The sequence below is a fragment of the Peromyscus maniculatus genome, chromosome 11, assembly GCF_049852395.1.
Source record: "Peromyscus maniculatus bairdii isolate BWxNUB_F1_BW_parent chromosome 11, HU_Pman_BW_mat_3.1, whole genome shotgun sequence".
Taxonomy (NCBI): domain Eukaryota; kingdom Metazoa; phylum Chordata; class Mammalia; order Rodentia; family Cricetidae; genus Peromyscus; species Peromyscus maniculatus.
In genome coordinates this window covers 40,322,544-40,346,179 of record NC_134862.1, presented here as the reverse complement: position 1 = coordinate 40,346,179, position 23,636 = coordinate 40,322,544, and the positions used below count along the sequence as shown (strand labels likewise).

Here is a 23,636-nt window from a genome sequence, read left to right as displayed (position 1 = left end):
TATACATAAGACACTTATTCATTCCTCTAATACACAGAAAGTACTTTAAGAATTCTTTTTTAAATTTATTTATTTTTACTTTATTTGCATTGGTGCATTACCTGCTTGTATGTCTATGTGAGGGTGTCAGATCTTGGAGTTACAGACAGCTGGGAACTGCCATGTGGGTGCTGGGAATTGAACCTGGGTCCTCTGGAAGAGCAGTCAGTACTCTTAACCACTGAACCATCTCTCCAGCCCCCGTGCTTTAAGAATTCTAAGCCATAAATGTGAGACACACATTTATGAAATAGTGTCTGCCTTTCTTTGAAAAAAAAAAGCATAGTCAAAATATGGTATGTATGTGTTTATGCTCTTGTGTGTATGTATACACTCGTGTGTGTGCACATGTGTATGTATGCTCGTGTGTGTGTGTGTGTGTGTGTGTGTGTGTGTGTGTGTGTTTGTATGTGGGGTACAGTAAGGTGGTACTCACCACCTTATTTCCTTAAGACAAGGTCTCTTGCTGAATTAGAAGCCTGCTGGCTTGTTGGAGCCCACTAGGTCTCCTAGAGGCTTTACCCAGCAGGACTGCATGGGAGGTTGATTGGACCACGGGCCTGGATACCAGATGACTATAACTAGCAAGGGGAAGGTCTTTTGCTCCATCCCTTGGCATTGTTATAAATAGCCCTTTGGAATAAAGCTCTGAGCCAGTGGATAAGGATCCAGGCCCACCGAGTCTATCCTGTGTTTTCTCTCTGTTTCTCTCTGCTTCTTAACTCACTAAGTCTCTTATCCCTCAATCCTCAAGAGTTCCTGGGGTAAATAAGTGTGGGGGCTGGTCTCCCACCCTGGCTGGCCAGCAGGCTCTCAGGATCTACCTGTTTTTGCAACCCCCAACACTGTGGGTTACAGACATGGGGTTCTTTATTTGGGCGTTGGGGATCTGAACTCAGGTCCTCAGGCTTGCAGAGCATGTGCTCTTACCCACTGAGCCCTCTCCCTGGACAAACTTCCTGCTTTCTTGTCCTTTCTTGCCCCTGCCCCTTGATATGATTCCTATCACAGTTACATTAATGTCTTCTATCTGTAGTCCATTTTGGATTCCACTTCTCCCTCTGCCCACACTGAGTGTTGGTTTGCTTGCTTGTTATTTGGTGGTTATGTGAAATGTCACCAAGGTTTTCAAGTTTGAACTATGTAGAAAGGCATAGCAGTGAATTCCCATCTCTCTGCTCCCACTCCCCCTTATTTCCATGGCTTCCCTGCTTGATCTCTGTAGGTGATCAATCACATCAGTTTTTAGTTTGCTCTTATACTTTGTGTGTGTGTGTGTGTAAACAAAGATTTTTTAATTAATTTATTTATTTTTCTATTATCAGCTTGATACAGTATAAGTTCTTATCCTAATAGTGAAATGTTTGATTGAGGCTTGCCCAGTAATTGAGTAAAACCAAAACTTATTGTAAGCCACAGTCATCCTAGGATTCCCCCTGCTATAGCCTCCCTGGTTCTGTGGGTTGCAGTCTGATTATTCTTTGCTTTATATCTAGAATCCACTTATGAGTGAGAACATACCATGTTTGTCCTTCTGGGTTTGGGTTATCTCACTCAGGATGATATTTTCTAGTTCCATTCATTTGCCTGCAAATTTCATGCTGTCATTGTTTTTCTCTGCTGAGTAGTACTCCATTGTGTATATGTACCACATTTTCTTAATCCATTCTTCAGTTGAGGGGCATCTAGGTTGTTTACAGGTTCTGGTTATTACAAATAGTGCTGCTATGAGCAAAGTTGAGCATGTATCTTTGTGGTATGAGCATTTCTTAAAGAAATGCTCTTATACTTTCTATAAGAAAGTATACAAAGCCTGAGTACAAGTATGTGTGCATTTTCTCAGGCGCCCCTTTCTTACAGTGAAAACTGGTGCAATGGGACAAATATCCTCCTGGTTCCTGTGTAGGTGGGGACTGGAAGCAGACTGGTGATGTGAAAAAGCAGACATATTTCAGTGCCATAACGGACCTAGTCTGCTTCTCCTACCCCGTTTATGAGCAAGACAGAAATTCACTGGTCCAGGTCTTTCCCAGGATAGCATTACATTTCACGTAATTTTGAACTCTGTGTCCTTGGCAGATGGCCAACAAGGATGAAGATTCTGCTACATAACGGGCAAGAGAATGACAATCTAGACTGCTACCTGTCTTTAACTCCTGTGTGTGCTCGGTGTCAGCGGTGACTCTGATGGTGGTGACGGCTGCTGCAACCCACGGGATCCCGAGAGCAGAGAGGGTGAGAGAGCTCATCACATGCACTCTGCACTCTTCCAAACTAGCGGCGGATCTGTGCCAGGGAGATGCTAATCTTAGTTTTACAAAGTGTTCCAGGAGCCTCAAAACATTTTTAGCTTCTATCTCTTGCTTTGGGCACACTTCCTTGCTGGTGCGTAAGTTAGCAGGGACATGAAGAAGTTGACAGTCTGGTCACAGACGGCACAAGATTGGCAAGGAAGCTGGTTCTGAAAATTGAGAAGCAGGAAGCATCAGCTCAGTCTCGACACGACATAAACATCAGATTCATGCGGATCCTTTCTTTTTCCGACTCCAGGAAACAAAATGTGGGTGCAGTTGTATCACCTGGAGAGTGAGCCGAAGACGACTGGACTACTTTGGACTTCACATGTTGCCAGTTCCTTGCAGAATTTAGTTTCCTGAGCACTTGGCTTCCAAACTTGTATTCTCCTCTGAGAAAGAGGAATTTCCATCTAAAAGGCAACACTGGTTTATTGAGTTGCTAAGACTGCTGAGTGTCCCTAAGACAGTATGCGCTGTTCATCCTGATCATCTTAAACAGCTGGGTAGTACTACCCCCATGTCACTTACAAAAATGGTAAGATTCAGAAGTGATACCCTCAGGTTACTTGATTGGTCTAAAATGAATATTACATTTGAGTACGGGTTTGTGTGTCCCATAGTCACCCAGAGATAAAAATTTCAGAGAAGCATTACATCTGTAATCCTGCATAGAATGATAGAAATGGACACAATTTCACCTGTCCATCCTGGATCGATGAGACTGAGGCTTCACATTCTGATTCTGCCCACACAGGCAACCATGGAAGCAAGAAGGACGCCTTCCCGCACCCACATATCTTTACCCTTCGTTTCCAGGTCAGACTCAGCACATTAGTGAGAGCCTGTACACCCCCTCCTTAATCTGCCCTTCCTCCCATCAACACACACCAATGTTTGCACAACTGCCCACCCACAGGTCATGGGGTGGATTCTGCCAAGCTGTACTTCCACTGTGGGGAAGCAGAGAGCTGAGAGGGTCTGTCCAGACTTCTGTGTAAGCTGGAACATAGGCCTGCTGGGCCCCTCTGGAATCACAATAGGGTCCTCCCAGGGCAGCGTGTGAGTGGTGACTCAGAGAGGCAGCTATCCGTACATCTAGGGGGCACATAGCCCACTGTGCCAGGCTTGGGGGAAGCTTACTTCTACATTTGTTAGATGGCTTGCACCCAGCAGCAGCAAGGCTCTGGTGGGATACGGCAGACTTTAAGTCCCAAGTAAAGTAGACTAGTCAGTTTGGCTTTTAAAACCATACATAAGGTTTTACAATCTCTTACACAAAGTCTCTTGAAAAGAGAAAGGAGCAGCTCTTAACTCACTTCCATCTCCCACCCCACCAGTGCAAGACGATGAAGAGAACTCCTTCCAATCTGGGTACAAGAGGGTAGACCAGTCGGATCAGTTGGGTGGAGCATCACCTTCGGGGAGATGGATAGCCTCACTGGACCTTTCTGCCCCTCTTCAAAATGAAGATGGCCAGGTTTGGATTGATATTCTTGCATCCTGAAAAACATTTTCTCTCTCTCTCTCTCTCTCTCTCTCTCTCTCTCTCTCTCTCTCTCTCTCTCTCTCTCTCTCTCTCTGTATTTTATGTGAGTGCAGGGAGTTGAACTCAGAGCCTCATGCTGGTGTGGCAAACATTTACCTTAGGCTCTCCTCAGCTCTTTTAAGCAGAATATCCTCTGAAGAACAAGCATACGGGGAAGCATAGATCTTCCAGTTAAACAGAAGGGGGTTCTTCACACTAAGAATGGGGGGAACGGGCCTGACACTGTGGTGACGTCCAGAGGCGCAGGTGCAGGCTGTACGTGGCTCCGGGTGCTATGAGTATGAACTTTCCTTCTCGTGGATGGAGATGGAAAAGGTGGCACCTCTGACCAGCACAAAGCCAGCCTTGTGTTGTTCCCAGACTCCCATTAAGCCTCCGTATTAATTGAGGTTTAACTCATAGTTCTCTCTTAATTATTCAATGAATGAATAAGGAACGAAATAGTGTCTTGAAGTACACAGAGCAGGTCAAGTTAGTCCTCTAGAATAGGCCTTCTGCCTTTTGGGAGCCTGTAATGATAGAGCTTGGCCAATGTGGGAGTCCTTACCAGCTCTGAGAGGTCAGGTCTTCAGCTGGAGCTGGGAAACAGGTAGCAGACGTTTGGGTGTGTGAGTCTGTGGGGGTGTGTAAGAGTGTACACAGAAACTGCCACACCCACACCCCACATACCGTGATGGGGTGGAGTCATTTGCTGCCCTTAATCCTAATCGTCTCATCATTCCAGAAGTTTTGATCTTTGACGGCAACGGGTCCCTACGGACACCGACCAGAGATGACAGGACTAAGGGTCATCTTTCCAGCAGCAGTCGCTTGCCTGCTCGCCCCTTCTGGGCATCTCCACTACCACTGGCTCACAGTCATCACAGGATATACCACTGAAAGGAAAAGAGGGTCGTGTCTGGCCATGCCTGGACATTTAGGCCACAAGACTCACCCATTTCACTCAAGACATGAACAACTTGTTCGGAAATTGGGAGGAAGAATGATTAAGAACGAGTTACAATATACCCCCTTGTTAAAGAAAAAAATAAACAGTATCACATATTCTTCTAAATACTAATCCTGGTGTTTTGGAAGACGCTTTAGAATTCTGAAGGGCCTAGAATGGTGGCTGAGAGGCCGTGACGGCAGTATGGTGTGGTGATCTGACTGACGTGTCAACTGCGTTCGGTGAGCTGTTCCGTGTGAGCATTTCAAGTCCCGGGGTCCAGCTTCAGCTGGTACTAAATGGCAGAATGAATTTGATGCAGCTGGAGGGAGCTTTTCTAAGATTTCCCTCCATTCTAATAGTCTGTGTGTGTGTGTGTGTGTGCTGAGTTTCCATCATTGGAACTGAAAGAACCTGAAAACTTTCTTTAAAAAAAAAAACCCTCATAAAATGTTAAGTGTGCAGCTGTATGCGAGTATGTGCACATGAGTGTAGGAGTCGTTGGAGGCCAGAAGAGGGTGCTGCATCCCCTAGAGCTGGAACTGGAGTTGTAAGCAGTTTTGAGTGGGTGCTGGGAATTGAACTTTGGTTCTCTGCAAGAGCCTTACACACTCTTAACCATGGAGATACCTCTCCAGCCCCCAGGAAACCTGAAGACTCTTGAACAGCAGGGGAGGTTCAGGAGCAATTCTGTATTCATAAAGCCACTGGGCTGGGCTTCCAGCTCAGTGTTGACCTGCCCTGAAACCAGCCAGGGAAATGGAAAGCAGGAAGAACGGGGACTCCAGAGCCACAGGCCATGGCACAGTTTATTATTATATTCTTCAAGCCCATGACATGGATTCTTCCAGGTAGAAATGGAGGGGTGTGTGCCATTTACCCAGCTTTTCTCAGACCTGGGAGTGCCTCCTGCTGTCAGTGAACTATGAGATCTAGAGACAGGGATATGTCCCACCCTGCAAGAACCATAGACAGGGAAAGGCAGTGAGTGGGGAAAGAGATACTGAACCAGCTCCCCTTGGCCTCAGGCCATTTCCAGAAGACCCTGAGAGAGAGGCATGGCATAGAGGAGCCAGTCTCCATTGACTGCAGAAACTCATCCCACAGCTCATGTGACCATAGTCACGTGTGCAATGTAATTCATCTTTTTAAGTGTTCCACCTCCTTTATCTCATCCAACCTTACTTCTCAGGTCCACTTCTCCCTGGACTCTATTCCACTCAGTTCTGGGACAGGCTGAACTTTATACGTGTAAAATCTCAACCAAGAACGGAGTTTTGAACAGCGACTCTTTGTGTTACATAAACCGTGTCGGTGATACGTAAGGCTTCCCTCTCCTTCTCCCTCCCGCTCCCGCGAGACTCCGCGTCTTTAGAATGATCTCTGTCAGTACTGAACAGCACAGCTGCTCTGAGTACACACATATGCTTGGACTCAAACCTCTTCCTTCTCCACCCCAGGCAGGGAAGACGCCAGCCCTGAGCTGTGAGGCCGCGAAGGCTCTAGGTAGAGCCAGTCTCTTCCGGTGGGTTGGTGCCGGCTGTGCCGGTCGGCGGCCTGGCTACTCCTTCAGCAGTCCCAGCTTCTTTAGAGCCTCCCTCCTGTGTCCCTCAGGGATGCCCTTGGGGGATATCTTAACACTGACACAGGGCGGGCGAGGAAGCTTGTCGTGGCTCTGTCCTCTGAAGGACAGCTGCTGGGCGCGCGGGCCCTGCTCCAGGCCAACCAATTTGCCCCCCTGGATTTCTGCAAAGTCCTTTCCCATGCCCAAGGAGGCAGGCCGGGGCCGGGAGTTACGCAAGACGCTGGGTGAAGCCTTGTCCGAGACGGGGCTCTTTCCCAGAGATGTACTGGTTTGGCATTTGGGGTCTTTCTCTGCCGCCGAGAGATAGCTGCTCAACCCCACGCCTGAACGCTCCAGGGTATTGGACTTGAAGTTGATCTGTCTCAGGCCGGGGATGCTACTTTCCTGCAGGGTCAGCCGTGGATCAGGCTTGGGCCGTGTCAGGGAACTGTTTTCCTTTGAGGCCTTAGGGATGGGAATGGGCATAGACTTGGCAGCTGCAACCTTCCCTGGAGGGGTCTCCTGGGCAGGGACCCTCTTGCCCGAAGAGGCCATTGGGGTGACAGCCTTCCCTGGGGAAGTTTTCCCTGCAGCAGAAGCAGCCCCTGGGGCCGTGGTTGGAGGTGTCTGCTGAACCACGGCCCGGGCCTGGGAAGGGCTCTGAGCCTGGGCCTCCTTGACTTTGAGGGTACTTGTATGTCTTACCGGTAGGCTGGGGTCATCTTGGTCCTGGGGCAGCCCTAGCTTGGCCAGAGCCTCTCTGCGGGCTTTCTGTTGTTCCTGCAGGGAAGAAGGGACAGGGACAGAGTCTGCAGCCTCGGTGGGGTGTGACAGCCAGTTCTGGGGGTGGCTGTGGAAACTGCTGCGGCTGCTCTTCAGTACGATATTAGGAGGCAGCCTGCGGGGCTTGGAGGCCGTGAGGGGAGCCTGTTGGATATTTGGCTTGACCTCTGATGGCAGGGGAGCCTCTTCAGCTCTTGTGTTCTGAGGAGGTAGCTGTGGCTGTGGCGGACCTTCTGTCCGGCCTTTCTCAGTGGCCTTATGGGACATCGTTTCCGAAGACATTTCCTCTTTCTTCTGGGAGCTGACCGGAGTACCAGCCTGTGGTGTGTGTCTCTTCTCTCCTAGCTCTTCAGGTAGGCTCTCTTCCCCGCTTTGTCTTGGCCTAATGTCTTGAAAAGCCTCTGGTGGGGGAATGAGAACTGTGCTCAGGTCAAGGGTAGGCTGCTGGGATGGGGCTGGCGGCTGGATGGGCTGAGTGCTCTGGCTGGTCCGCCCTTCCTCAGGCTCTGCTAACACCTCCGGTGTTTCAGATCCGTGGCTGTTCGTCTGGGTGGCGCTTTCCGTGAGGTTCTGGCTTCTGCCAAAGTGGAGGTTTCTGGGAAGGCTGTAGGAACCAGACCTGAGGCCCAGACCGTGAGACCCAGGAGGACCAGAGGAGTGGGCCACTCTCTTTGGTGAGGGCACTTGCTGAGTGTCTCTCACCTCTGGGTTTCCTGTGGGGATTAAAGAGAAGAGGGGAGAAGCGTGAGCAGAGGGAGAAGGCTGCTGCTACTAAGCAGAAAGCACACACTCCCCCATGAATGGGGTTTGTCTGACTCTGCCTCCTCTTAACAGGGCAGCACCGTTTCCTGCAGGTCACAAAGACTCGTAGATCAAAAACGACAGGTTCTTTTTGACTGGGCATTGGTTTTTCCAGAATGGTTGGAAGACATCACTTCTGAGTTGCTTCAAAATCTTAACTCAGGCTCTCCCCGCCTTCCATGCATGCCTCAAAGTCAGGGAGAGACTTGAAGATGGTCTTCATGCTATCGCATGGATCCCAGGTAACTGAGGCCAGGGGAGGCTCTTGCTGTCAACTGGACATGCTTTGGCGCTCTGCTTTCACTTTCTGTGAGAGCCTGGATGACTCTATGGTAGCGTAGTGCCTTGTACCAGTGAGTGCCATGGTATCTTGCCTAGTGATCTCGGCGGGTATGTGAGGTCCACTGGGCTCAGTGAATTAGCCCCAGGGTACCTGAAGTTTTCCATTTCTGCTCTGCCTAAGTGGAGGGCCAAAGGCTGTGACAAGTATTTAAAAGTATTTACTGAACGAGTCAACGGTGCCGGTGGGATTGTTCACAGTAGCAATGTTTTCCTGTTTACCCTGGGACACATTCCCCAACACCCGTGTGCCATCCCATCCTCATCTACTGAACTGGAACTCCACTGTCTTTCTGCTGTCTCTAGACAGAGCCCTCAAGGGACCAGGTGCTGCTGGGACACTCTTATCTCCCCCAGTCTTGTTCTCTGGGTCACCCAGATTAGCTCCCTATGCTGAATCATACTCTCCTGGGCCAATTACTTGGGCCTCTCTGGCTCCTCCCTACACGCAGTATCATATCTCTTTCTGAGTTCTTCCCTGACAGGAAGGGAGCTAGCCAAACCCCTTTCCCTCCTAGGCCTCGGTTACTTCATAGAAAGTCAGCAGAAGCTGGCTTCTCAGGAGTCCCCCACCCCTACCCCTTCCCTCTGGAGACAAGGCTTTAGTCTGGCTAGCAGACTGCAGGGCTCCCTCTCTGCCTAGGAGCTTGCTGCAGAGGGCAAGTGAGGCGGAGAGTGAGAAGACACTGGTCTTCTGAGAGTTGCCACCCTAGACAGTCTCTTACCCTGGGGAGCCTGTTGGGTGATGGGTAGTGCTCGGAAACTTCCAGGACTGGTGGCTGGCTCTGACTCGTCCGTGGAGAGTCCACTGTCAGCCTCAGCCTCCAGGGAGCCAATGGTCTTCTCCAGGAAGAGCAGACACTCCTTCTCTTCGGCAGACAGGAAGTCGTAACTGTTGTCACTCTGCGGGGAGAAGGAATCGTGAGATGGGGGGCCCCCCGAGACCCACCCTGCGGGGGGGGGAGAGCACTGCGAAGCTGGCAACCTTTCCCTGGTTCTGCTCTGCCAACCTGTGAAGCTGCTCCCTGCAACAGTAGGCGCCGAGGAGGACTGGCAGGCCAAAGCCACCAGGAACCAGTTCTGAAGGCTGGGTAGGCAGATGGTTGGCAAAGGCCTTTCTACTGCTTAGTCCTGAGTAAGCGGAATGCTTAGCGGCCCAGATCAGAAGCAGCCCCGGGGTTTCATCCCGGTTCCACGTGATTTTCAACAATATTTCAACAAGTATGTCTCCCATCTAATTCTGAATTGTATGGGTAACAAACATGGCTAAAACTCCACTGTGTCTCCTGTAACTTTTCAAAGTACTTCTGCCTCCTCTCAGCTGCTACCTGGCAGGCCGGTGCCGCCAGCAGCTAAGTGAAAACCAAAAGGAGCTACGGGGATGCGTGACATTTGGTCTGAGCTTTCTCTAGGCAGTTCCACCCCTCTTCCTAACGCCTGCGACACTCCAGCACTTACTGTCCAGACTCACCAAGATTCCTGGGGAAGGTTGCCAGATAGTCCTAGAAATATCTTGGGGAGCAGGGAAGAGGTTGTTAAATAACCCTGCCAATCTTGCCTGTCCCTGTCAGATGCCTGGACCTGCGTACCAAGGGAGCCTTCCCCAAACAGCTCTGGGAGTTCCTTGAATAAAGCTCTTCATCACTGCCCTCTGGATTTCTCCTTTATAGACTAGCCAATGGAACGGGAGCGTTCACGCTGGTGTCCGCAGTCAGAAGTAGGATGCTGTCCTTGTGTTCCCAGCCTCTCACGTCAACGGGAAAATGTGCATCTACTGCAAGCACTTTGCCTTTTCCATCCAGGTGTGGAGGGCACACTGTTGAGTCCCAGGATGACCCTGTCTCCCAACCAACCAACCAACCAACCAACAAGCCCATCAACAATATTAAATACTAACATTTGGTAGACACCTTTCATAACCCTCTTTCCTTTTTGCTTCTTTTTGTTTGTTTGTTTTTGTTTTTTCAAGACAGGGTTTTCTCTGTAACCCTGGCTATCCTGGAAATCTCTCTTTAGACCAGGCTGGCCTTGAACTCACAGAGATCCACCTGCCTCTGCCTCATGAGTGCTCATTAAAGGAGTGTACCTCTACCACCCAGCTCCTTTCTTTCTTTTCTTTTCTTTCTTTTCTTTCTTTCTTTCCTCCTTTCTTTCTTTCTTTCTTTCTTTCTTTCTTTCTTTCTTTCTTTCTTTCTTTCTTTCTTTCTTTCTTTCTTTCTTTCTTTCTTTCTCTCCTTCCTTCCTTCCTTCCTTCCTTCCTTCCTTCCTTCCTTCTCTCTCTCTCTCTCTCTCTCTCTCTCTCTCTCTCTCTCTCTCTCTCTCTCTCTCTCTTGCTTTTTGAGACTGGGTCTCTTGTAGCCTATGCTGGCCCTGAACTTGCTATGTAGTAGAGGATGGCCTTGAATTCCTGATTCACCTCTCTCCACCTGGTAATCAACTGGGTTTTTGTTTGCAGTATCTGGGATCTAACCCAGAACTCGGTGCTTGCAGGGCAAACACTTCCCCTGAGCTGCATCTCCAGCCACAGCTTAAATTCTCATATACAACAACGTCCATACCCTCCGTTACAATGATAAACAGCAAAGGAATGCTAACCTTGGATGTAAGGCATATTTACTCCTTCACCCCAACTTTATAACACCCAGAATTTAAAATCATGTCCAGAAAAAAATATAGCTTATTACATGTTCTCATAAACAGCTACGCATTGTGATTTCAGACAGTTCTATCTCTGTACATAGAGGGCCATTTATTTTCTACATAGAGGTAAATTTTAAGTGCTTTATTACTTTATTTTATTATTTAAAATTTTTTATTATTTATTTTGTGTTTGTTTGTGGACATGTGTGTGCTACTGAGTGTACAGAGGTCAGAGGAAACACCCAAGAGTCAGATTTTTCTTTGTGCCATGTGGATCTGAGAATAGAACTCGTCCTTCATCTCCTGAGCCATTTCATGAGCCCTTTTTATTTAGACAAAGTTTTGCTATAGAGCACAGGCTGGCGGAGAACGTGGTCTCCCTACCTTAGCTTCCCAGGTGTTGAGACTGGGTGTATGCCAATATACTCCTCGAGAAAAGCTTTTTTTTTCCTTCTCTTTTTTATGAAGCACTGGGGATGGAACTCAGGGCTTGTCGACACTAGGTAATCAGTCTACCGTTGGGCAGCACCCTACCCCTAGCTTTCTAAACGCTGTTTAACGCTGCTTAGCTGTCCTCTAACCCCAGACACTCCCTTTTGGGGGAAACGTATAAGACTCAGACAGCTGATAAAACTCAGACTACTCAGGGAGCTCAGAAGGCTCCAGGATTCACATGGCCCCTCCCCAAGGTTATGTAGGCAGTAGGCAAATGCAAAGAGGGGGAGGAGAGAGGGAGAGAGAGAGAGAGGAAGAGAGAGAGATTCTTTGTGAGATTATCTGCAAGTTGGTCAGGGAGCAGCAGGGATGTAGGTTTGAAGCTGTCACCCATGCTCCTGTAGGTAACTCTCCATATTAGGAATCATCTCTTTGGTCTGTCTGCGCCCTGTCAAGCCTCCCCAGGAAAAGTCATACAACAAACACATCTTATTACTCCCTCCAAGAACCATTAAGATTAGGGACTAATATTTTCCCTATTTGAAAACGGAGGAGACTAGCTCAGTGTGGTGGTATACAACTTTAATTTCAGCACTTGGGAGTCAGAGGTAGGTGGTTCTCTGTGAGTTCAAAGCCAGCCTGGTTGACATAGTGAATGCCTGAATGCCATGTTAGGCAGGGCAATGCAGTGAGATCACAACCCAGTGTCTCAACCACAAACAAACAAACAAACAAACAAACAAACAACCCCAAACTGAGGAGGCTGAAGTGTAGAGAAATTGATGATATGCTCAAGGTAGTATGGCTTCTATGGAGGGAATCTGGATGTGTTCAGCTCCATAAGGGTCCCAGTTACTCCAGTCTCTTTTTTTGTTTTTTGTTTGTTTGTTTTTGTTTTGTTTGTTTGTTTGTTTGTGGAAAACCAAAGCCATGCTATTCATTGCAGAGAATTTTAAGAGTCCATGTGCTACAAGACTCTGCCTTCCAGTTTCCACCATGACCCAAGTGCCTGCTCCTTTTCCCCACCGAAGCCCTTTAATCTAACGAAAGCAGGGGTGGTTGGGTATTGATCCTATTGCTCTCTGAGGTTGTCCCACCCAATTCTCTCTAGAAGCAGAGGTGACTCAGAAGCAGCAAGAATCCAGTGACTCACTCCCTGGTGCAGAAGATGAAAGAGAAGGTGCAGTGAGTGATGGTGGGTGGCACGGCCGGACAGGACAGGACAGGGCAGGGCGGGGTAGGGCGGGCGGGCGGGCGGGGATGCAGAGCAGGCCAGGTTGCGAGAGGGAGAGAGTACATACAGATCCAGAGTGGGCGGAGGTGGCGCTCATCATGCTGTCACAGCTGCCGATGTGGGTCCCGGGTTCTGAGCACGGCCCTGCTGGCCAAAGCTCCCTCTTGGGCATCGCCCGCCCGAAGCAAGGCGCGGGGGTGAAAGGGACTCCCAGAGGGGAAGTGAAGGGAAGTGAAGAATGTCCCAAGCTGGGCCTGAAAAGAGAACAATCACAGCCACGTGTGAGCAGAGCCTTCCCAAAGCACTGCGGGCCCTGGGGCTTTTAGGGCAGCAAGACACCAAGCAAGCACAGAGTTGGAAGGGGGCCACGGCCAGGCCTGTCTGAACTCCACCCCCAGTCTGCATGGAGGGACACCTAAGCTGGTTCAAACGCATGCAGAAGGATGGATTCAGGGACCAGAGAGGCAGGCGACTCAGGAAAGAGGTTGGAGTCTTCCTCTTGGCTGATTTTGTTTCCTCTATGAAGCAAGGAGTTTAACTTGCAATTTCATTCTGCAACCCAATACATATTACAAGGTTGAGGGCTTGGGTTCTGGATTCAAATCCTGGTTGAACCACTTAGTTAGTTGATTTTAGGCAAATTACTTGTTAAATATGATTAATGTAAGGGTTAAAGGAGAGGCCAGTTAGCACACACAGCTCTGCTGGTAGCAGATAATCAGCAAGGGAATTAAAAGGATAACTACCATTATTCTTATAAAAATCAGACAAGATTCATCTCGGACCAGATTAAACCCAAGCACAAGAGTTTTGGAGAGAAGGGTTCTGTCTAAATGGGGAATTACAGGCTTGAGAGAAGGAACAGGGCCTTAATAATGTACTTCTTAGAGTTATTATGAGAACAGGAAAAATGGAACGGCCTATGTAGTACAGTTTATGCCCCAGAATGTCGCCTGCAATCACTGTTAATAATATCATACACATGACACTGGCACCAAGTGGGCTGAAGTCATCTTTCTGCCCTGGGCACATGGCACCTGCAGTGGTCGAGTGCAACCCCATCTTCCCCACATGACACTTGTATTCTGCCATTCACGCATTCGCAGTGAAGTTCCCTAGACTACGCCAAATGAACAAGAAAAATGTCCAGTGGAGCTCCTCCCGACCCCAGCTTCTATGGGGAGAAACGGTTCAAGTTCATTGTGGCAATCGAAATAGCAAAAACCAAACCAAAGCAATGAACCACCTCATCTCTGCTGAGGATTTTTCACATCTGTTTGTGTGAAATAGTCCACCAGAGAAGAGCAGGTCATGAATGACTCTTCTTATGGAAAATGAAAATTTTAAAGAATTGTGAACAAAAGTCAGTTGCAAGGGCAAAAAGAAAGTTGGGGGAGAGCTAGAATTACAATAAATCTTATATGATTCAAATCCATATTTTGCTTGTAACACTATACTATATTTTAATCATTTCTTCTACTCTCCTAATAGAAGATAAATTGTCCTGGGACAGTATGTTTTACTAGATCTGGGGACTTGGGGCTTAGATGCCAGGATACACATTTCTCTGCCAATAGTTGTACCAGTGCCAATGTGAGCTTTGGGCTCAGTTAGGTGAACCAGTCTTCCAACCTGGTCACACTGGCAAGGGTAAGGCAAGGCCTCACAAGGCTCCTCCCCTGCTTAGAGAGACCCGTAAATGGGGCATGGAAGGATGAGCAGGATGCTGGGGAGAGAGATGGTCCTGAGTCACATAGGGTTCCTGAGGTTCCTCTCAGGAAATGAGGAACAGCCCAGAAGGGAAGGGACAACAAAGAAGCCCTATGCTAATCAATACTGTGTGGGGTAGCTCTAGCATTTTCTCCATGAGGTCAGTTCCTCAACATCCCAAACCCAAAGAGACAGAAGCTCAAGACCTTTGTGGACTAACTTTAGTCATTTCCGCTATGCGTTTCGTTAGTGATTGTCCAGGTTCAGACAATCACTATTCCTAACATTCCGCAAGGCCACCCAGAACTGCTGTCTGCAGAAACATGTCTGCACACAGTGCTGAGTGTAGGCAACAGGGGTGCTCAGTCCTAAACAAGACATTCATACTGTCCCACCAAAGCTCAGGGAATATTGTGGGAGAGTGGGTAGAAAGACTGAGAGAGGGCTGGAGAGATGGCTCAGAGGTTAAGAGCACTGACTGCTCTTCCAGAGGTCCTGAGTTCAATTCCCAGCAACGACATGGTGGCTCACAACCATCTGTAATGAGATCTGGCGCCCTCCTCTGTATACATAATAAATAAATAAATCTTAAAAAGAAAGAAAGAAAGAAAGAAAGAAAGAAAGAGAGAGAGAGAAAGAAAGACTGAGAGAGCCAGAAATGCAGTAGGTAGGTGTGTGTGTGTGTGTGTGTGTGTGTGTGTGTGTGTGTGTGTGTGTGTGTGTGAAATGTCACCATCTAGGCATGGCATATCCACTTCTGAAGACTGCACTGGTTTTGCACAAGAATGGGCCCACCAATGGCCAAGCAAGGATGGAGGAGGGACTCAGGGCCCTATCCCTCACTGCTGAGCTGTTTCCTAGGGATAGATTCAGGGAAAAAGGGAGCATGAATTCAGTGTACCCCTTGGTGAGCCCACCATTGGTCACCAAGATGGCACTGAATAAACTAAATGGGCCACACAACAGAGTCTCAAGTCATGAATCTGGGAGAGCAGGAGAGGGACAGGTAGGGAAGAGGAAAGGATGATGGGGTAGGAGGAAAGCAAGGAAGACCGTGGGAGAGAGCAACCGGAATAAATTATATACATGTCTGGAACTGTCGAAGAGCTAACTTAATTTAAAAAACAATGCTGTCTGAGTAAGCCTATTGGGTGAGCTACTTGGATGGAGGCTTCTTCTTGGCCTGAACACACCACTGTAAGCCTTTCCATAATATTTTATTTCCCCTAGAGTAAGTGACGCAGAAGAATTTGGAGAATGTTTGTTTAGATTATCATTTGTGAGCACCCAATAGGCACTGTATAAGACAAAAACCATTATTTTCAAGGGGTCAGTGTGGATTCAAGGGGCTATTTTTGGCCCCGATTTTCCATGGTTAATGAGTAATAAATCTTTAAGGTGACTCATTACAATGAATGGGATATTTTCTCCAAATGGGTGGGGTGGTGCCTCTTATTACTTTCAGAGAAAATTGCTACCTTTGTTCCTCTCTGTGTGCTTCAGGCTGTCCTGTGGGTCGCTGGCTTCTGGTTCCTGCCAGGGAAGCCCACTGCACTCTTGTTTCTACACCAGAAGCAGCTGAGGAGGGACAGTGGGCACAGCTCTGCTTCACACCATCTGCATGCTGCCGCTACAAAGCGCTCTCAGACATGCCAACAGGATCTTCAGGAGAGTCTGGTAGCATTTTCTTCCTTCCACAGCTGAGAAAACTGGGGGTCTTCCCAAATTCCTAAGTGAAGTAGGAATGCCTCACCCTACCAAAGACATCTCAAGACTGACTAGATGTCAGCACACGCAAGTAAGGGTCATTGGCCACTCCGCTACCAAAAGTCCAAAGATCCCCTTCTCTTCTGCGTCATACCTTAAATCCTGTGCATTATTGGGTTCAGCTTTGTATTTCTAGGTCAGTTGGTTATCCTGACAACAGACAGCAGGCATAAGGGAATAAAAAAACAGCAGGCGCAGATGTCGGCGCCACGTAACCTCAGGATGCGCGAGCAATCAGTTGCTGGACCCCTGACTCCACACCCAGTTCTCTGACTCAGACCCTCTGAGCAGAAAACACCTCTTCTTCTCCCACCTCTCTCCTTCCCCGGCCTGGCCTAACCTAGACGTGCTATTTCCTTCTACCAAATGTATAACCTTGAAACTTGTGGGCTGTATCAGGGCAGCAATCGAAACTCTCGGCATTTCTGGCCTGATAAGAAGCCCGAGAAACAAGCAAAGCACTCAAGGTGAAAGTTTGGTATCTTTTCACCCTTGACCTCTTTCGGAGACTTAAGGGGTAAAGGGAACAAGCTAAGAAATGTGCACAGCCTATAGTCAGGGCCTCCTATCCAAAGACACATTAAATATTAACTACTTCTCTAAAACTAGCCAAGCCTTGCAAGAGAGTAAATAAATGGATACAGAGCCCTGGCATCCAAGGCAGCGGGTGTGGAGAGGGCTTGAGCGCCATTCTAGGCTCTCTGAATCAGACCTTCTGAACAGATCCAGGCATCCTCGACATCCTCTCCCGTGAGCACACCCTCCTGTCTCCTAAGAACTCAGCCCCGAGTCACAGAGGAATGCTGCTCTTAGGCAAGGGTCTCTGCTTTCAGTTGACTCAGCATGCGCCTTGGCCGGAGAATACCCGGAAAACAGAAGGAGAGCTCCAGAAAGACTGCAATCTGTACAATGCTAGTCTCTCTTGGACCAGTGCTTTGTGGGAGGGGCTTGGTAGAAATACCATCTGCACAGAAGAGCCTTGTTAGACATTGCAGGTGACCCCTGTGACCCTTACTGCTGATGTTTGCTGCCAATGATAGCCTTCAGTGACTGAAGCAGGCTGACTCTATGGGCTAAGGGAAGATAACATTTAAAGCTCCAGCATTCACGACCAGAAACTCAATATATTCATCCAGGGCAATGGTTTTCAACCTATGTGTTGTGACCCCTTTGGCAAACCTCTGTCTCTAAACAATATTTACATTATGACTCATAACAGTAGCAGAATTACAGTTATGGAGTAGTAATGAAAAAAAATTTTATGGTTGGGGTCACCATAACATGAGGAACTGTATTAAAGGATCATGGCATTAGAGAGGTTGAGAGCCATTGCTCTAGGGCTATGTGCTGATGTCTTTTCCTCTGCAGAAGGTCAAGTTAGCAGCTGCACGTCACACACACACACACACACACACACACACACACACACACACACACACGATGATGATAGTTTATGCACTCTTCCGACTGGATTTCCATATGCTGCTTCCTTAGGCAGGTTCACTGGCTGCACTATTTTGTCAGCTGGGACACTTGAAGAAGTGCGAAGAAAAACCTCCACCGGGTCTGGTTCTCCTCTCTAAGGACTTTGCGGCATCACCTCGGCCTGAGCCCCACTTGGCAATCTGGTTAGGCTTGGTATGCCGCAATGAAATAAAATGTGGGTGAGGCCCAGCATGGCCAGGTAACTTTCTGTTTTCCAGGCTCTACAGCTCTTAACAGGTAAAGTCAGAGATTGAACTAGGAGACCCCAAGTGAACTGAATCTAAGCTAGTTTACCTGTGGGTTTTCCAAAGATGAAATGCTAGCCTGGATTGGAGTTTTCTCAACGTTTCCAAACCTCCATTTCCATTGCAAACAATCTAGCTCACCCCAGGCTTTACATATCTGCACAGAGTGCACCATTATCTCCTAACACACACACACTGCACCCTTTAGTTAAATGAAGATAGACACCGAGTCATGGGGGAGCTTCCTTTAAAAATGAAGTGGAAAACTGAGGTACCTGGCTCACCTACATGACCCCCCTCTGCTCCAATTACTCATTTTCAAAATCATTACTTGATCTTAGTTGTTCAGAGATGGAAATTTCCAAATTCTAAACAAAAAAATTTTTCCCTTTGAAACAGGTCTTGCCAGGTATGACAGACTGGCCTGGAACTTGCTGGTAGCCTGGTTTCATACTTTCCATCCTCCAGTCTCAGCCTTCTGAGTACTATGATTATAGGTGCGTACCAGCATGTCTGGCTCTGGTTTCTGTTTGTACAATATTCTTATGTAACTTAAATAAGTAAATGGAAGAGATGTTCTCCAGGCCTCCATGAAAAATATTTCAACTCTGGGCGGAGAAAAACCTCATCTGGCTTAATCTTAGGCTGGCCGAGAGACTTGAGCAAGAGATGAAAACCCCGGGTTGGATGTCAAGGGACACTCTTGCAGCGCTCCCCAGCACAGCCCTGTAGCCTCCCCTTACGATCCCTTCCTTTGCTGCAGAATAAGCAAGAGTTGGTCAGTGATTGACTCACCTTCTCTGGGCTGGGGTCTGAGGAGAAGGAAGGAATGCCCTTCTAGTCCAAAGGGCAGAGATGGAGACGGCTTGCCTGTCGGCCGCCTCTCCTACAGTTCTCTTCTTTTGACCTCCCCCTGACTTACCTAGACAGGTAAATGCTTCATCTGTGGGGCCTGGACACACCCTGCCGCTGACTCTCAGCCAATCCTAGCTCCTCTCCCTACTCCTCATTCCAGCTGTTCAGTCAGGGAGGACTCCGGAGGGGAACGAGTGGGTGGTGCTTCTCTGCCTTAGCCAATCACCTCCTGCCCCCGCCTTCTTTTGGGCTTAGAGCCAATAGAGAGCTTTAAAAAAAAAAAAGGTAGAAGTAGTAGAAGGCAAGCGCTGGTTTAAGCTGAGAATGGAGAGAGAAAGGAGAGTTTGGCGGGGTAGGTGCTTGATTTTCCTCCTTGAAAGGAACACAACCGTCCGGCTGGCCACTGTGCATTTCTATGGGCCTGCTGAGAACCGGGTTTCCTGTTTAGACCAGCCTTCCTCCACTGGAAGCTGGGAGTATTCTCCAGGCTACCATTCTGGTGGCTAGTTTTGTTTTCTTTTTTCTTTTGGTTTTTCGAGACAGGGTTTCTCCGTGTAGTTTTGGTGCCTGCCCTGGATCTCGCTCTGTAGACTGGTGGCTAGTTTTGTAACCGCCTTTTCTAACTAACTGCTCGGCCAGGGACAGTTTCCTGTCTGGAGGAGGCTCAGGGATCTCCAGGTTAGGGATGGAGCTGAGTCACCCGTTCCCTGGGGCTTGCTGACAGCCGTCCTGGCCTTTTTCCTTCTGGGGAAATAGAACCACCTTCTCTCCTTCCTCTAGGAAGTCCTTTTCTGGATTTAAACAACAACAACAGCAGCAACAACAACAGCAACAACAACAACTGCTAGAACCAACAGCCAGAAAGGAGAGAACTTGAACTCTGTCATTTGAGTTTCTGGCCCCTTTTGGCTGCTTAGAGACGGTGGCAATGGACATATTGTACATGTAAAGTCAGCTCCCCACCAGTCTGGCAAGTACTTCTCTTGTGGGGAGATGTTTGGTGTGCATGGGAGGAATCTCCGGCTTTGGCTTTCAGGAAGCAATCTCCCTCCAGGTAGAGGCCGCTCATGCCAGGCGGGACTTCTGTCCAGAAGTGGCCTTAGTTTCCTGACGGTAGCTTATCCCTAAGAACTACCAACTTTAAAGGTATTTCACTTGCTGGCAGTAAAAGGGCAAAAAGGAAACTCAGAATCAATCATGCAAGGATTGCTCAATTTAAGCCCTTGCTGTGTGTTGGGTATTACATTAAGCATTTTGATGTCTTATTTAATTTTTGCTTCAACTTAAAAGCACTGGCATTGTTACTATCCACACTTCATAGGGAGGTTAGACGACTTGTCCAGTCAGGAAGCAGAAATCACTAGTGGTCAACTTACTTCCTCCTTTTTATTCAGTCCTCCAGGACCCCAGTCATTGGAACTGTCCTGCCAGCATTAAGTATGGGGGGGGGGTGGAGAGGTGGGGGAGTGGGGGATGGAGGTGTGTGTTCCCAACTCAATTAACCTAATCTAGATAAGATCTCACAGCTATGCACAGAGGCATGTTTCCTACATGAGTTTAGGTTCTGATTCAAGAAGCAAGACCCTCACTCTGCAAAAACAATTTCAAGAGACTAGTGAAATGAAACAGTTTTTAATATACTAGTGTAGCGACAGCAAGAACAGCTGGCATGGCATTCTGGCAGGGAACAGTGGTGTGTAAAGTTCCTGCTTTTGTGTAATTCTGGCCTTTTCCTATGTGCTGGTACCCAGAGTTACCATCTTTATTCTCTTCCAGCTTGGACTCCTCCCAAATTCCCTGTTCTATTGGTTTGAGATAAACCAAAGCCTTATTAAATGAATCTCTTGGGGCTTGAGAATGCCTTAGTTTCTGTTGGTGGACTCAGCTATGGTCACATAGCTGTCACTTCCCAGTCTCAGAGTTCCGAGACAAGTAGGCACCAGCGGGCAGCTAGGGGAGAGAGGGCCTAATGCTTATTTGTGACCGCAGAGCTCTGAATTCAGCTCGTATTGAGGAGGGACCTCACCATTTATTTCCTATACAGTAAAACTGACAATATCAATCATCACAGTTGAAAGGCACCAGTATGATCCCAGTCTGCCTATATTTTGGAAAAAAAAAATTCCCCAGTGGGAAGCATTAAGTGCAAAAATAATTTGCATCCTTAATTCTAACAGTTTGTGCCATTCTCTATTTCACTACTGACTTGCAGACAGATGTTCATGTTTTCTAGGATGACACATGGTTTCCATCTCTTCCCTGTGATCATAGGTGGGAAGGAAATAACTACATTATCCCAGGGCCAAGATGAGGAATAATGTGGAAGGAACTCTGAGAAAGCTTGGGACAACCCCGTACCCTGTCAGCGTCATATGTCACAGGTGACTAAGATCTTCAGGGCTATGACCTCTGTTTCTAACACATCATCAAACACATGTGATGTCATAATACTGAGAAAACAGGAAGGGATCTCCACAATCAGTTCATTGCAACTGGAGCTCCACCCATGGCTGGAGTTGCTGGATTTGATCCAGGTTTATATAGATGAGTAATTTACACATTTGCTTAAAATATAAGCAAAAAATTCAATTTTTTGAACAGGCAATTTTTCAACTTATAATAAAATTAGAATAATTTGGAGGGTTCCCTATTTTTTCCCAGGTGACTTTTTTTTTATTTTTTATTTTTGGTTTTTTCGAGACAGGGTTTCTCTGTGTAGCTTTGTGTCTTTCCTGGAACTCACTTGGTAGCCCAGGCTGGCCTCAAACTCACAGAGATCCTCCTGGCTCTGCCTCCCAAGTGCTGGGATTAAAGGCATGTGCCATCACTGCCCGGCCTCCCGCGTGACTTTTAAATATAAAATAATCCTTTTGTTTTCTCTTTCACCCTAGACACTCTTCTTGGGAAATATTTCAGGTACCTGGGCACAGCAGCCTGCTGTCTACTACTGAGGTATAAAACTTTATGTATAAGCCTCAGCTCCTCCCCCCATTCCTCAAAGCACACGTGTCCTGGTTGAAATAAACTACTATCCTAACTCTGGTCTTTCTTGCTCTCCATGGCCTTATTATTTTCTCTGGAATTGAGCATGGTTTTGCTTTGCTTTACGTTTTGTTTGGAAACATATGAACCTCCAAGGTTCCAAGTGAATTAAGAAGGTGGCCTGGACTACAGACAAGGGAAGACACCCCCCCCCCCAAGTCAGAACTACCTGAAATAAAGCTTGATGGTCGATGTAGGTCATTTGTGTCTGCAGAGATAATTGCTGAGAGTTGGAAATGAATTCTTATTCGATGATCTGATTCTGACACCCAATTACAGATCGGCTTCCAGGACTCTGTCGCCATAGTCCTTGTCCCTGCGGTAGTACAGTGACCTTTAAAGGCTGCGTTATCATTCCCTCCGCAGTCAGCCTGACTCAGTGAGTGAGGCAGTCACTTAGGTGACCCAAGTATGGGCAGGTGTGTGCACACACATCCACACTCACTTGAAGTCAAAATAAATAACACCGGCTCCTTGGGGTTCCTTACAAAGTCAGGCTGCAGACCAGCTGAGGGCCTCCATCCAAACTTCATACTCATGCACACTCCACTGGTCAGTGTCGTCCTTCCTTTTCTCTTGAAGGAAGATTGTTAGCTTTACTCTCAGGGAACACCTGGTGCCCCATCCCTTCGTGGTGATATGTGCTGGGGCTGGCTCTAAGTGTGACCTCTGAGATACTGGCAGAAAGGAAACGTTTACAGTTAAGTAGAGGCTGGGAATGCAGAGCTGATCCTAAATAAGGAAAGACTAGGAATGGGTTCAAGGGTATAACTTGGCTATAAATTCTAGAATAGGCCACAGTTAATAAGCCGCCAAGCTCTCATCAAAGGATGAGTCTTACTAAGCCTAATATGAATGGAAACTAAGTCATATACTAAAGTAGACTTTAGTTTCTGACACTACATAATTGCTAAGTAGTTTCCAGGAGTAGGTTCTTCCCTATTTCTTTTCGGATGTTTCTCTAGCCCACCTGCACCTGCTGAGGAAGTTTGGAATTTATGTTTACAGATTGGGTATGGACATCTTCTTTCTACTGAGCAAGAGGATGGCTTTGTTTTTTACACAGTACTGTTTGTTCCTATCACATCTATGCCCACATTCTCACCTTCATATTCTCTCTCTCTCTCTCTCTCTCTCTCTCTCTCTCTCTCTCTCTCTCTCTCTCTCTCTCTCTCTCTCTCACACACACACACACACACACACACACACTCACTCACTCACTCAGTTTCCTGTTATCACACAACTGTTGGCAGCTGAGCTATTAGATACAACATGCTCACTTTTCTGTGTATCTCTGGACCCTTCACCCCTATCCGTTATGTGAATTCTCTCTCAGTACACTCACATATACATTGTTTTCTATTACTTTCATCCTGAAGAAAAATTTCCTTCAGACTCCAGACCTGCATCAGTTTGGGGGAAGAGCGTTCTGTAAGCTGGTCAATGGCTGTCATTTTGTTATCTTCATCAAATAACTGGGAGAAATCCATTTTCTGTTGAGTTATTTGGAGTGTAGACCTTCTTTCTTGTGTTAGCCCTCTTCTCTTGGCACGGCAGTTTTTATTAATTTCCCAAGGACAAATGCTTAAACTCCTGTGTGTCTGAAAAGAACTTTATTGCTATTTCTGTACTGAGTGGCTGCACACACAGTTTTAAGTTACCTTCTGTTGGCTTCCAGTACGGCTGGTGAAGAGCCTCCAACATATTTATTCTAAATGTTAGGGCCTTCTCTCTTTCTAGTATTTAAAAAGTTCCACAACGATGACGATGTTTGTAAGAGTCAAAGACTTTATTTGAAGCTGTTTCTAGTCATGTCAAAAGTTCTTGGATTTCCCAGTTAAGAGCTAATAAAATTCATTTGAGACAAAGATCTGATGATTCATTGGAATGTTTTTATGTCCTTTCAGTCACTCTACAACAAACATC

At 47.4% G+C, this 23,636-nt stretch overlaps 1 protein-coding gene and 1 long non-coding RNA gene across 5 annotated transcripts; one reads left to right on the top strand and one right to left on the bottom strand.

The window, feature by feature from the left end:
* Nucleotides 1–5,601: 5,601 nt before the first annotated feature.
* On the bottom strand, nucleotides 5,602–19,456 carry C11H1orf116 (chromosome 11 C1orf116 homolog). 4 transcript variants are annotated; one of them, XM_076547324.1, is made up of 4 exons: nucleotides 18,736–19,456; nucleotides 12,674–12,860; nucleotides 9,023–9,200; nucleotides 5,602–7,870 (listed from the first exon to the last, which is right to left on the bottom strand). In XM_076547324.1, exons 2-4 carry the CDS (start codon nucleotides 12,776–12,778, stop codon nucleotides 6,372–6,374), a joined length of 1,782 nt encoding a protein of 593 aa, XP_076403439.1. In that variant the 5' UTR covers nucleotides 12,779–12,860; nucleotides 18,736–19,456; the 3' UTR covers nucleotides 5,602–6,371. The 4 variants fall into 4 exon arrangements, with proteins under 4 accessions (XP_076403439.1, XP_015844588.3, XP_076403440.1 ...); XM_015989102.3 differs by having other exon boundaries at nucleotides 18,609–18,736; XM_076547325.1 differs by lacking the exon at nucleotides 18,736–19,456 and adding an exon at nucleotides 15,795–16,285.
* LOC143267775 (uncharacterized) lies at nucleotides 18,853–21,853 on the top strand. The gene is made up of 4 exons (XR_013043228.1): nucleotides 18,853–19,020; nucleotides 19,449–19,638; nucleotides 20,940–21,049; nucleotides 21,560–21,853. It is a non-coding gene; the product is annotated as an uncharacterized LOC143267775 (long non-coding RNA).
* Nucleotides 21,854–23,636: the final 1,783 nt, after the last annotated feature.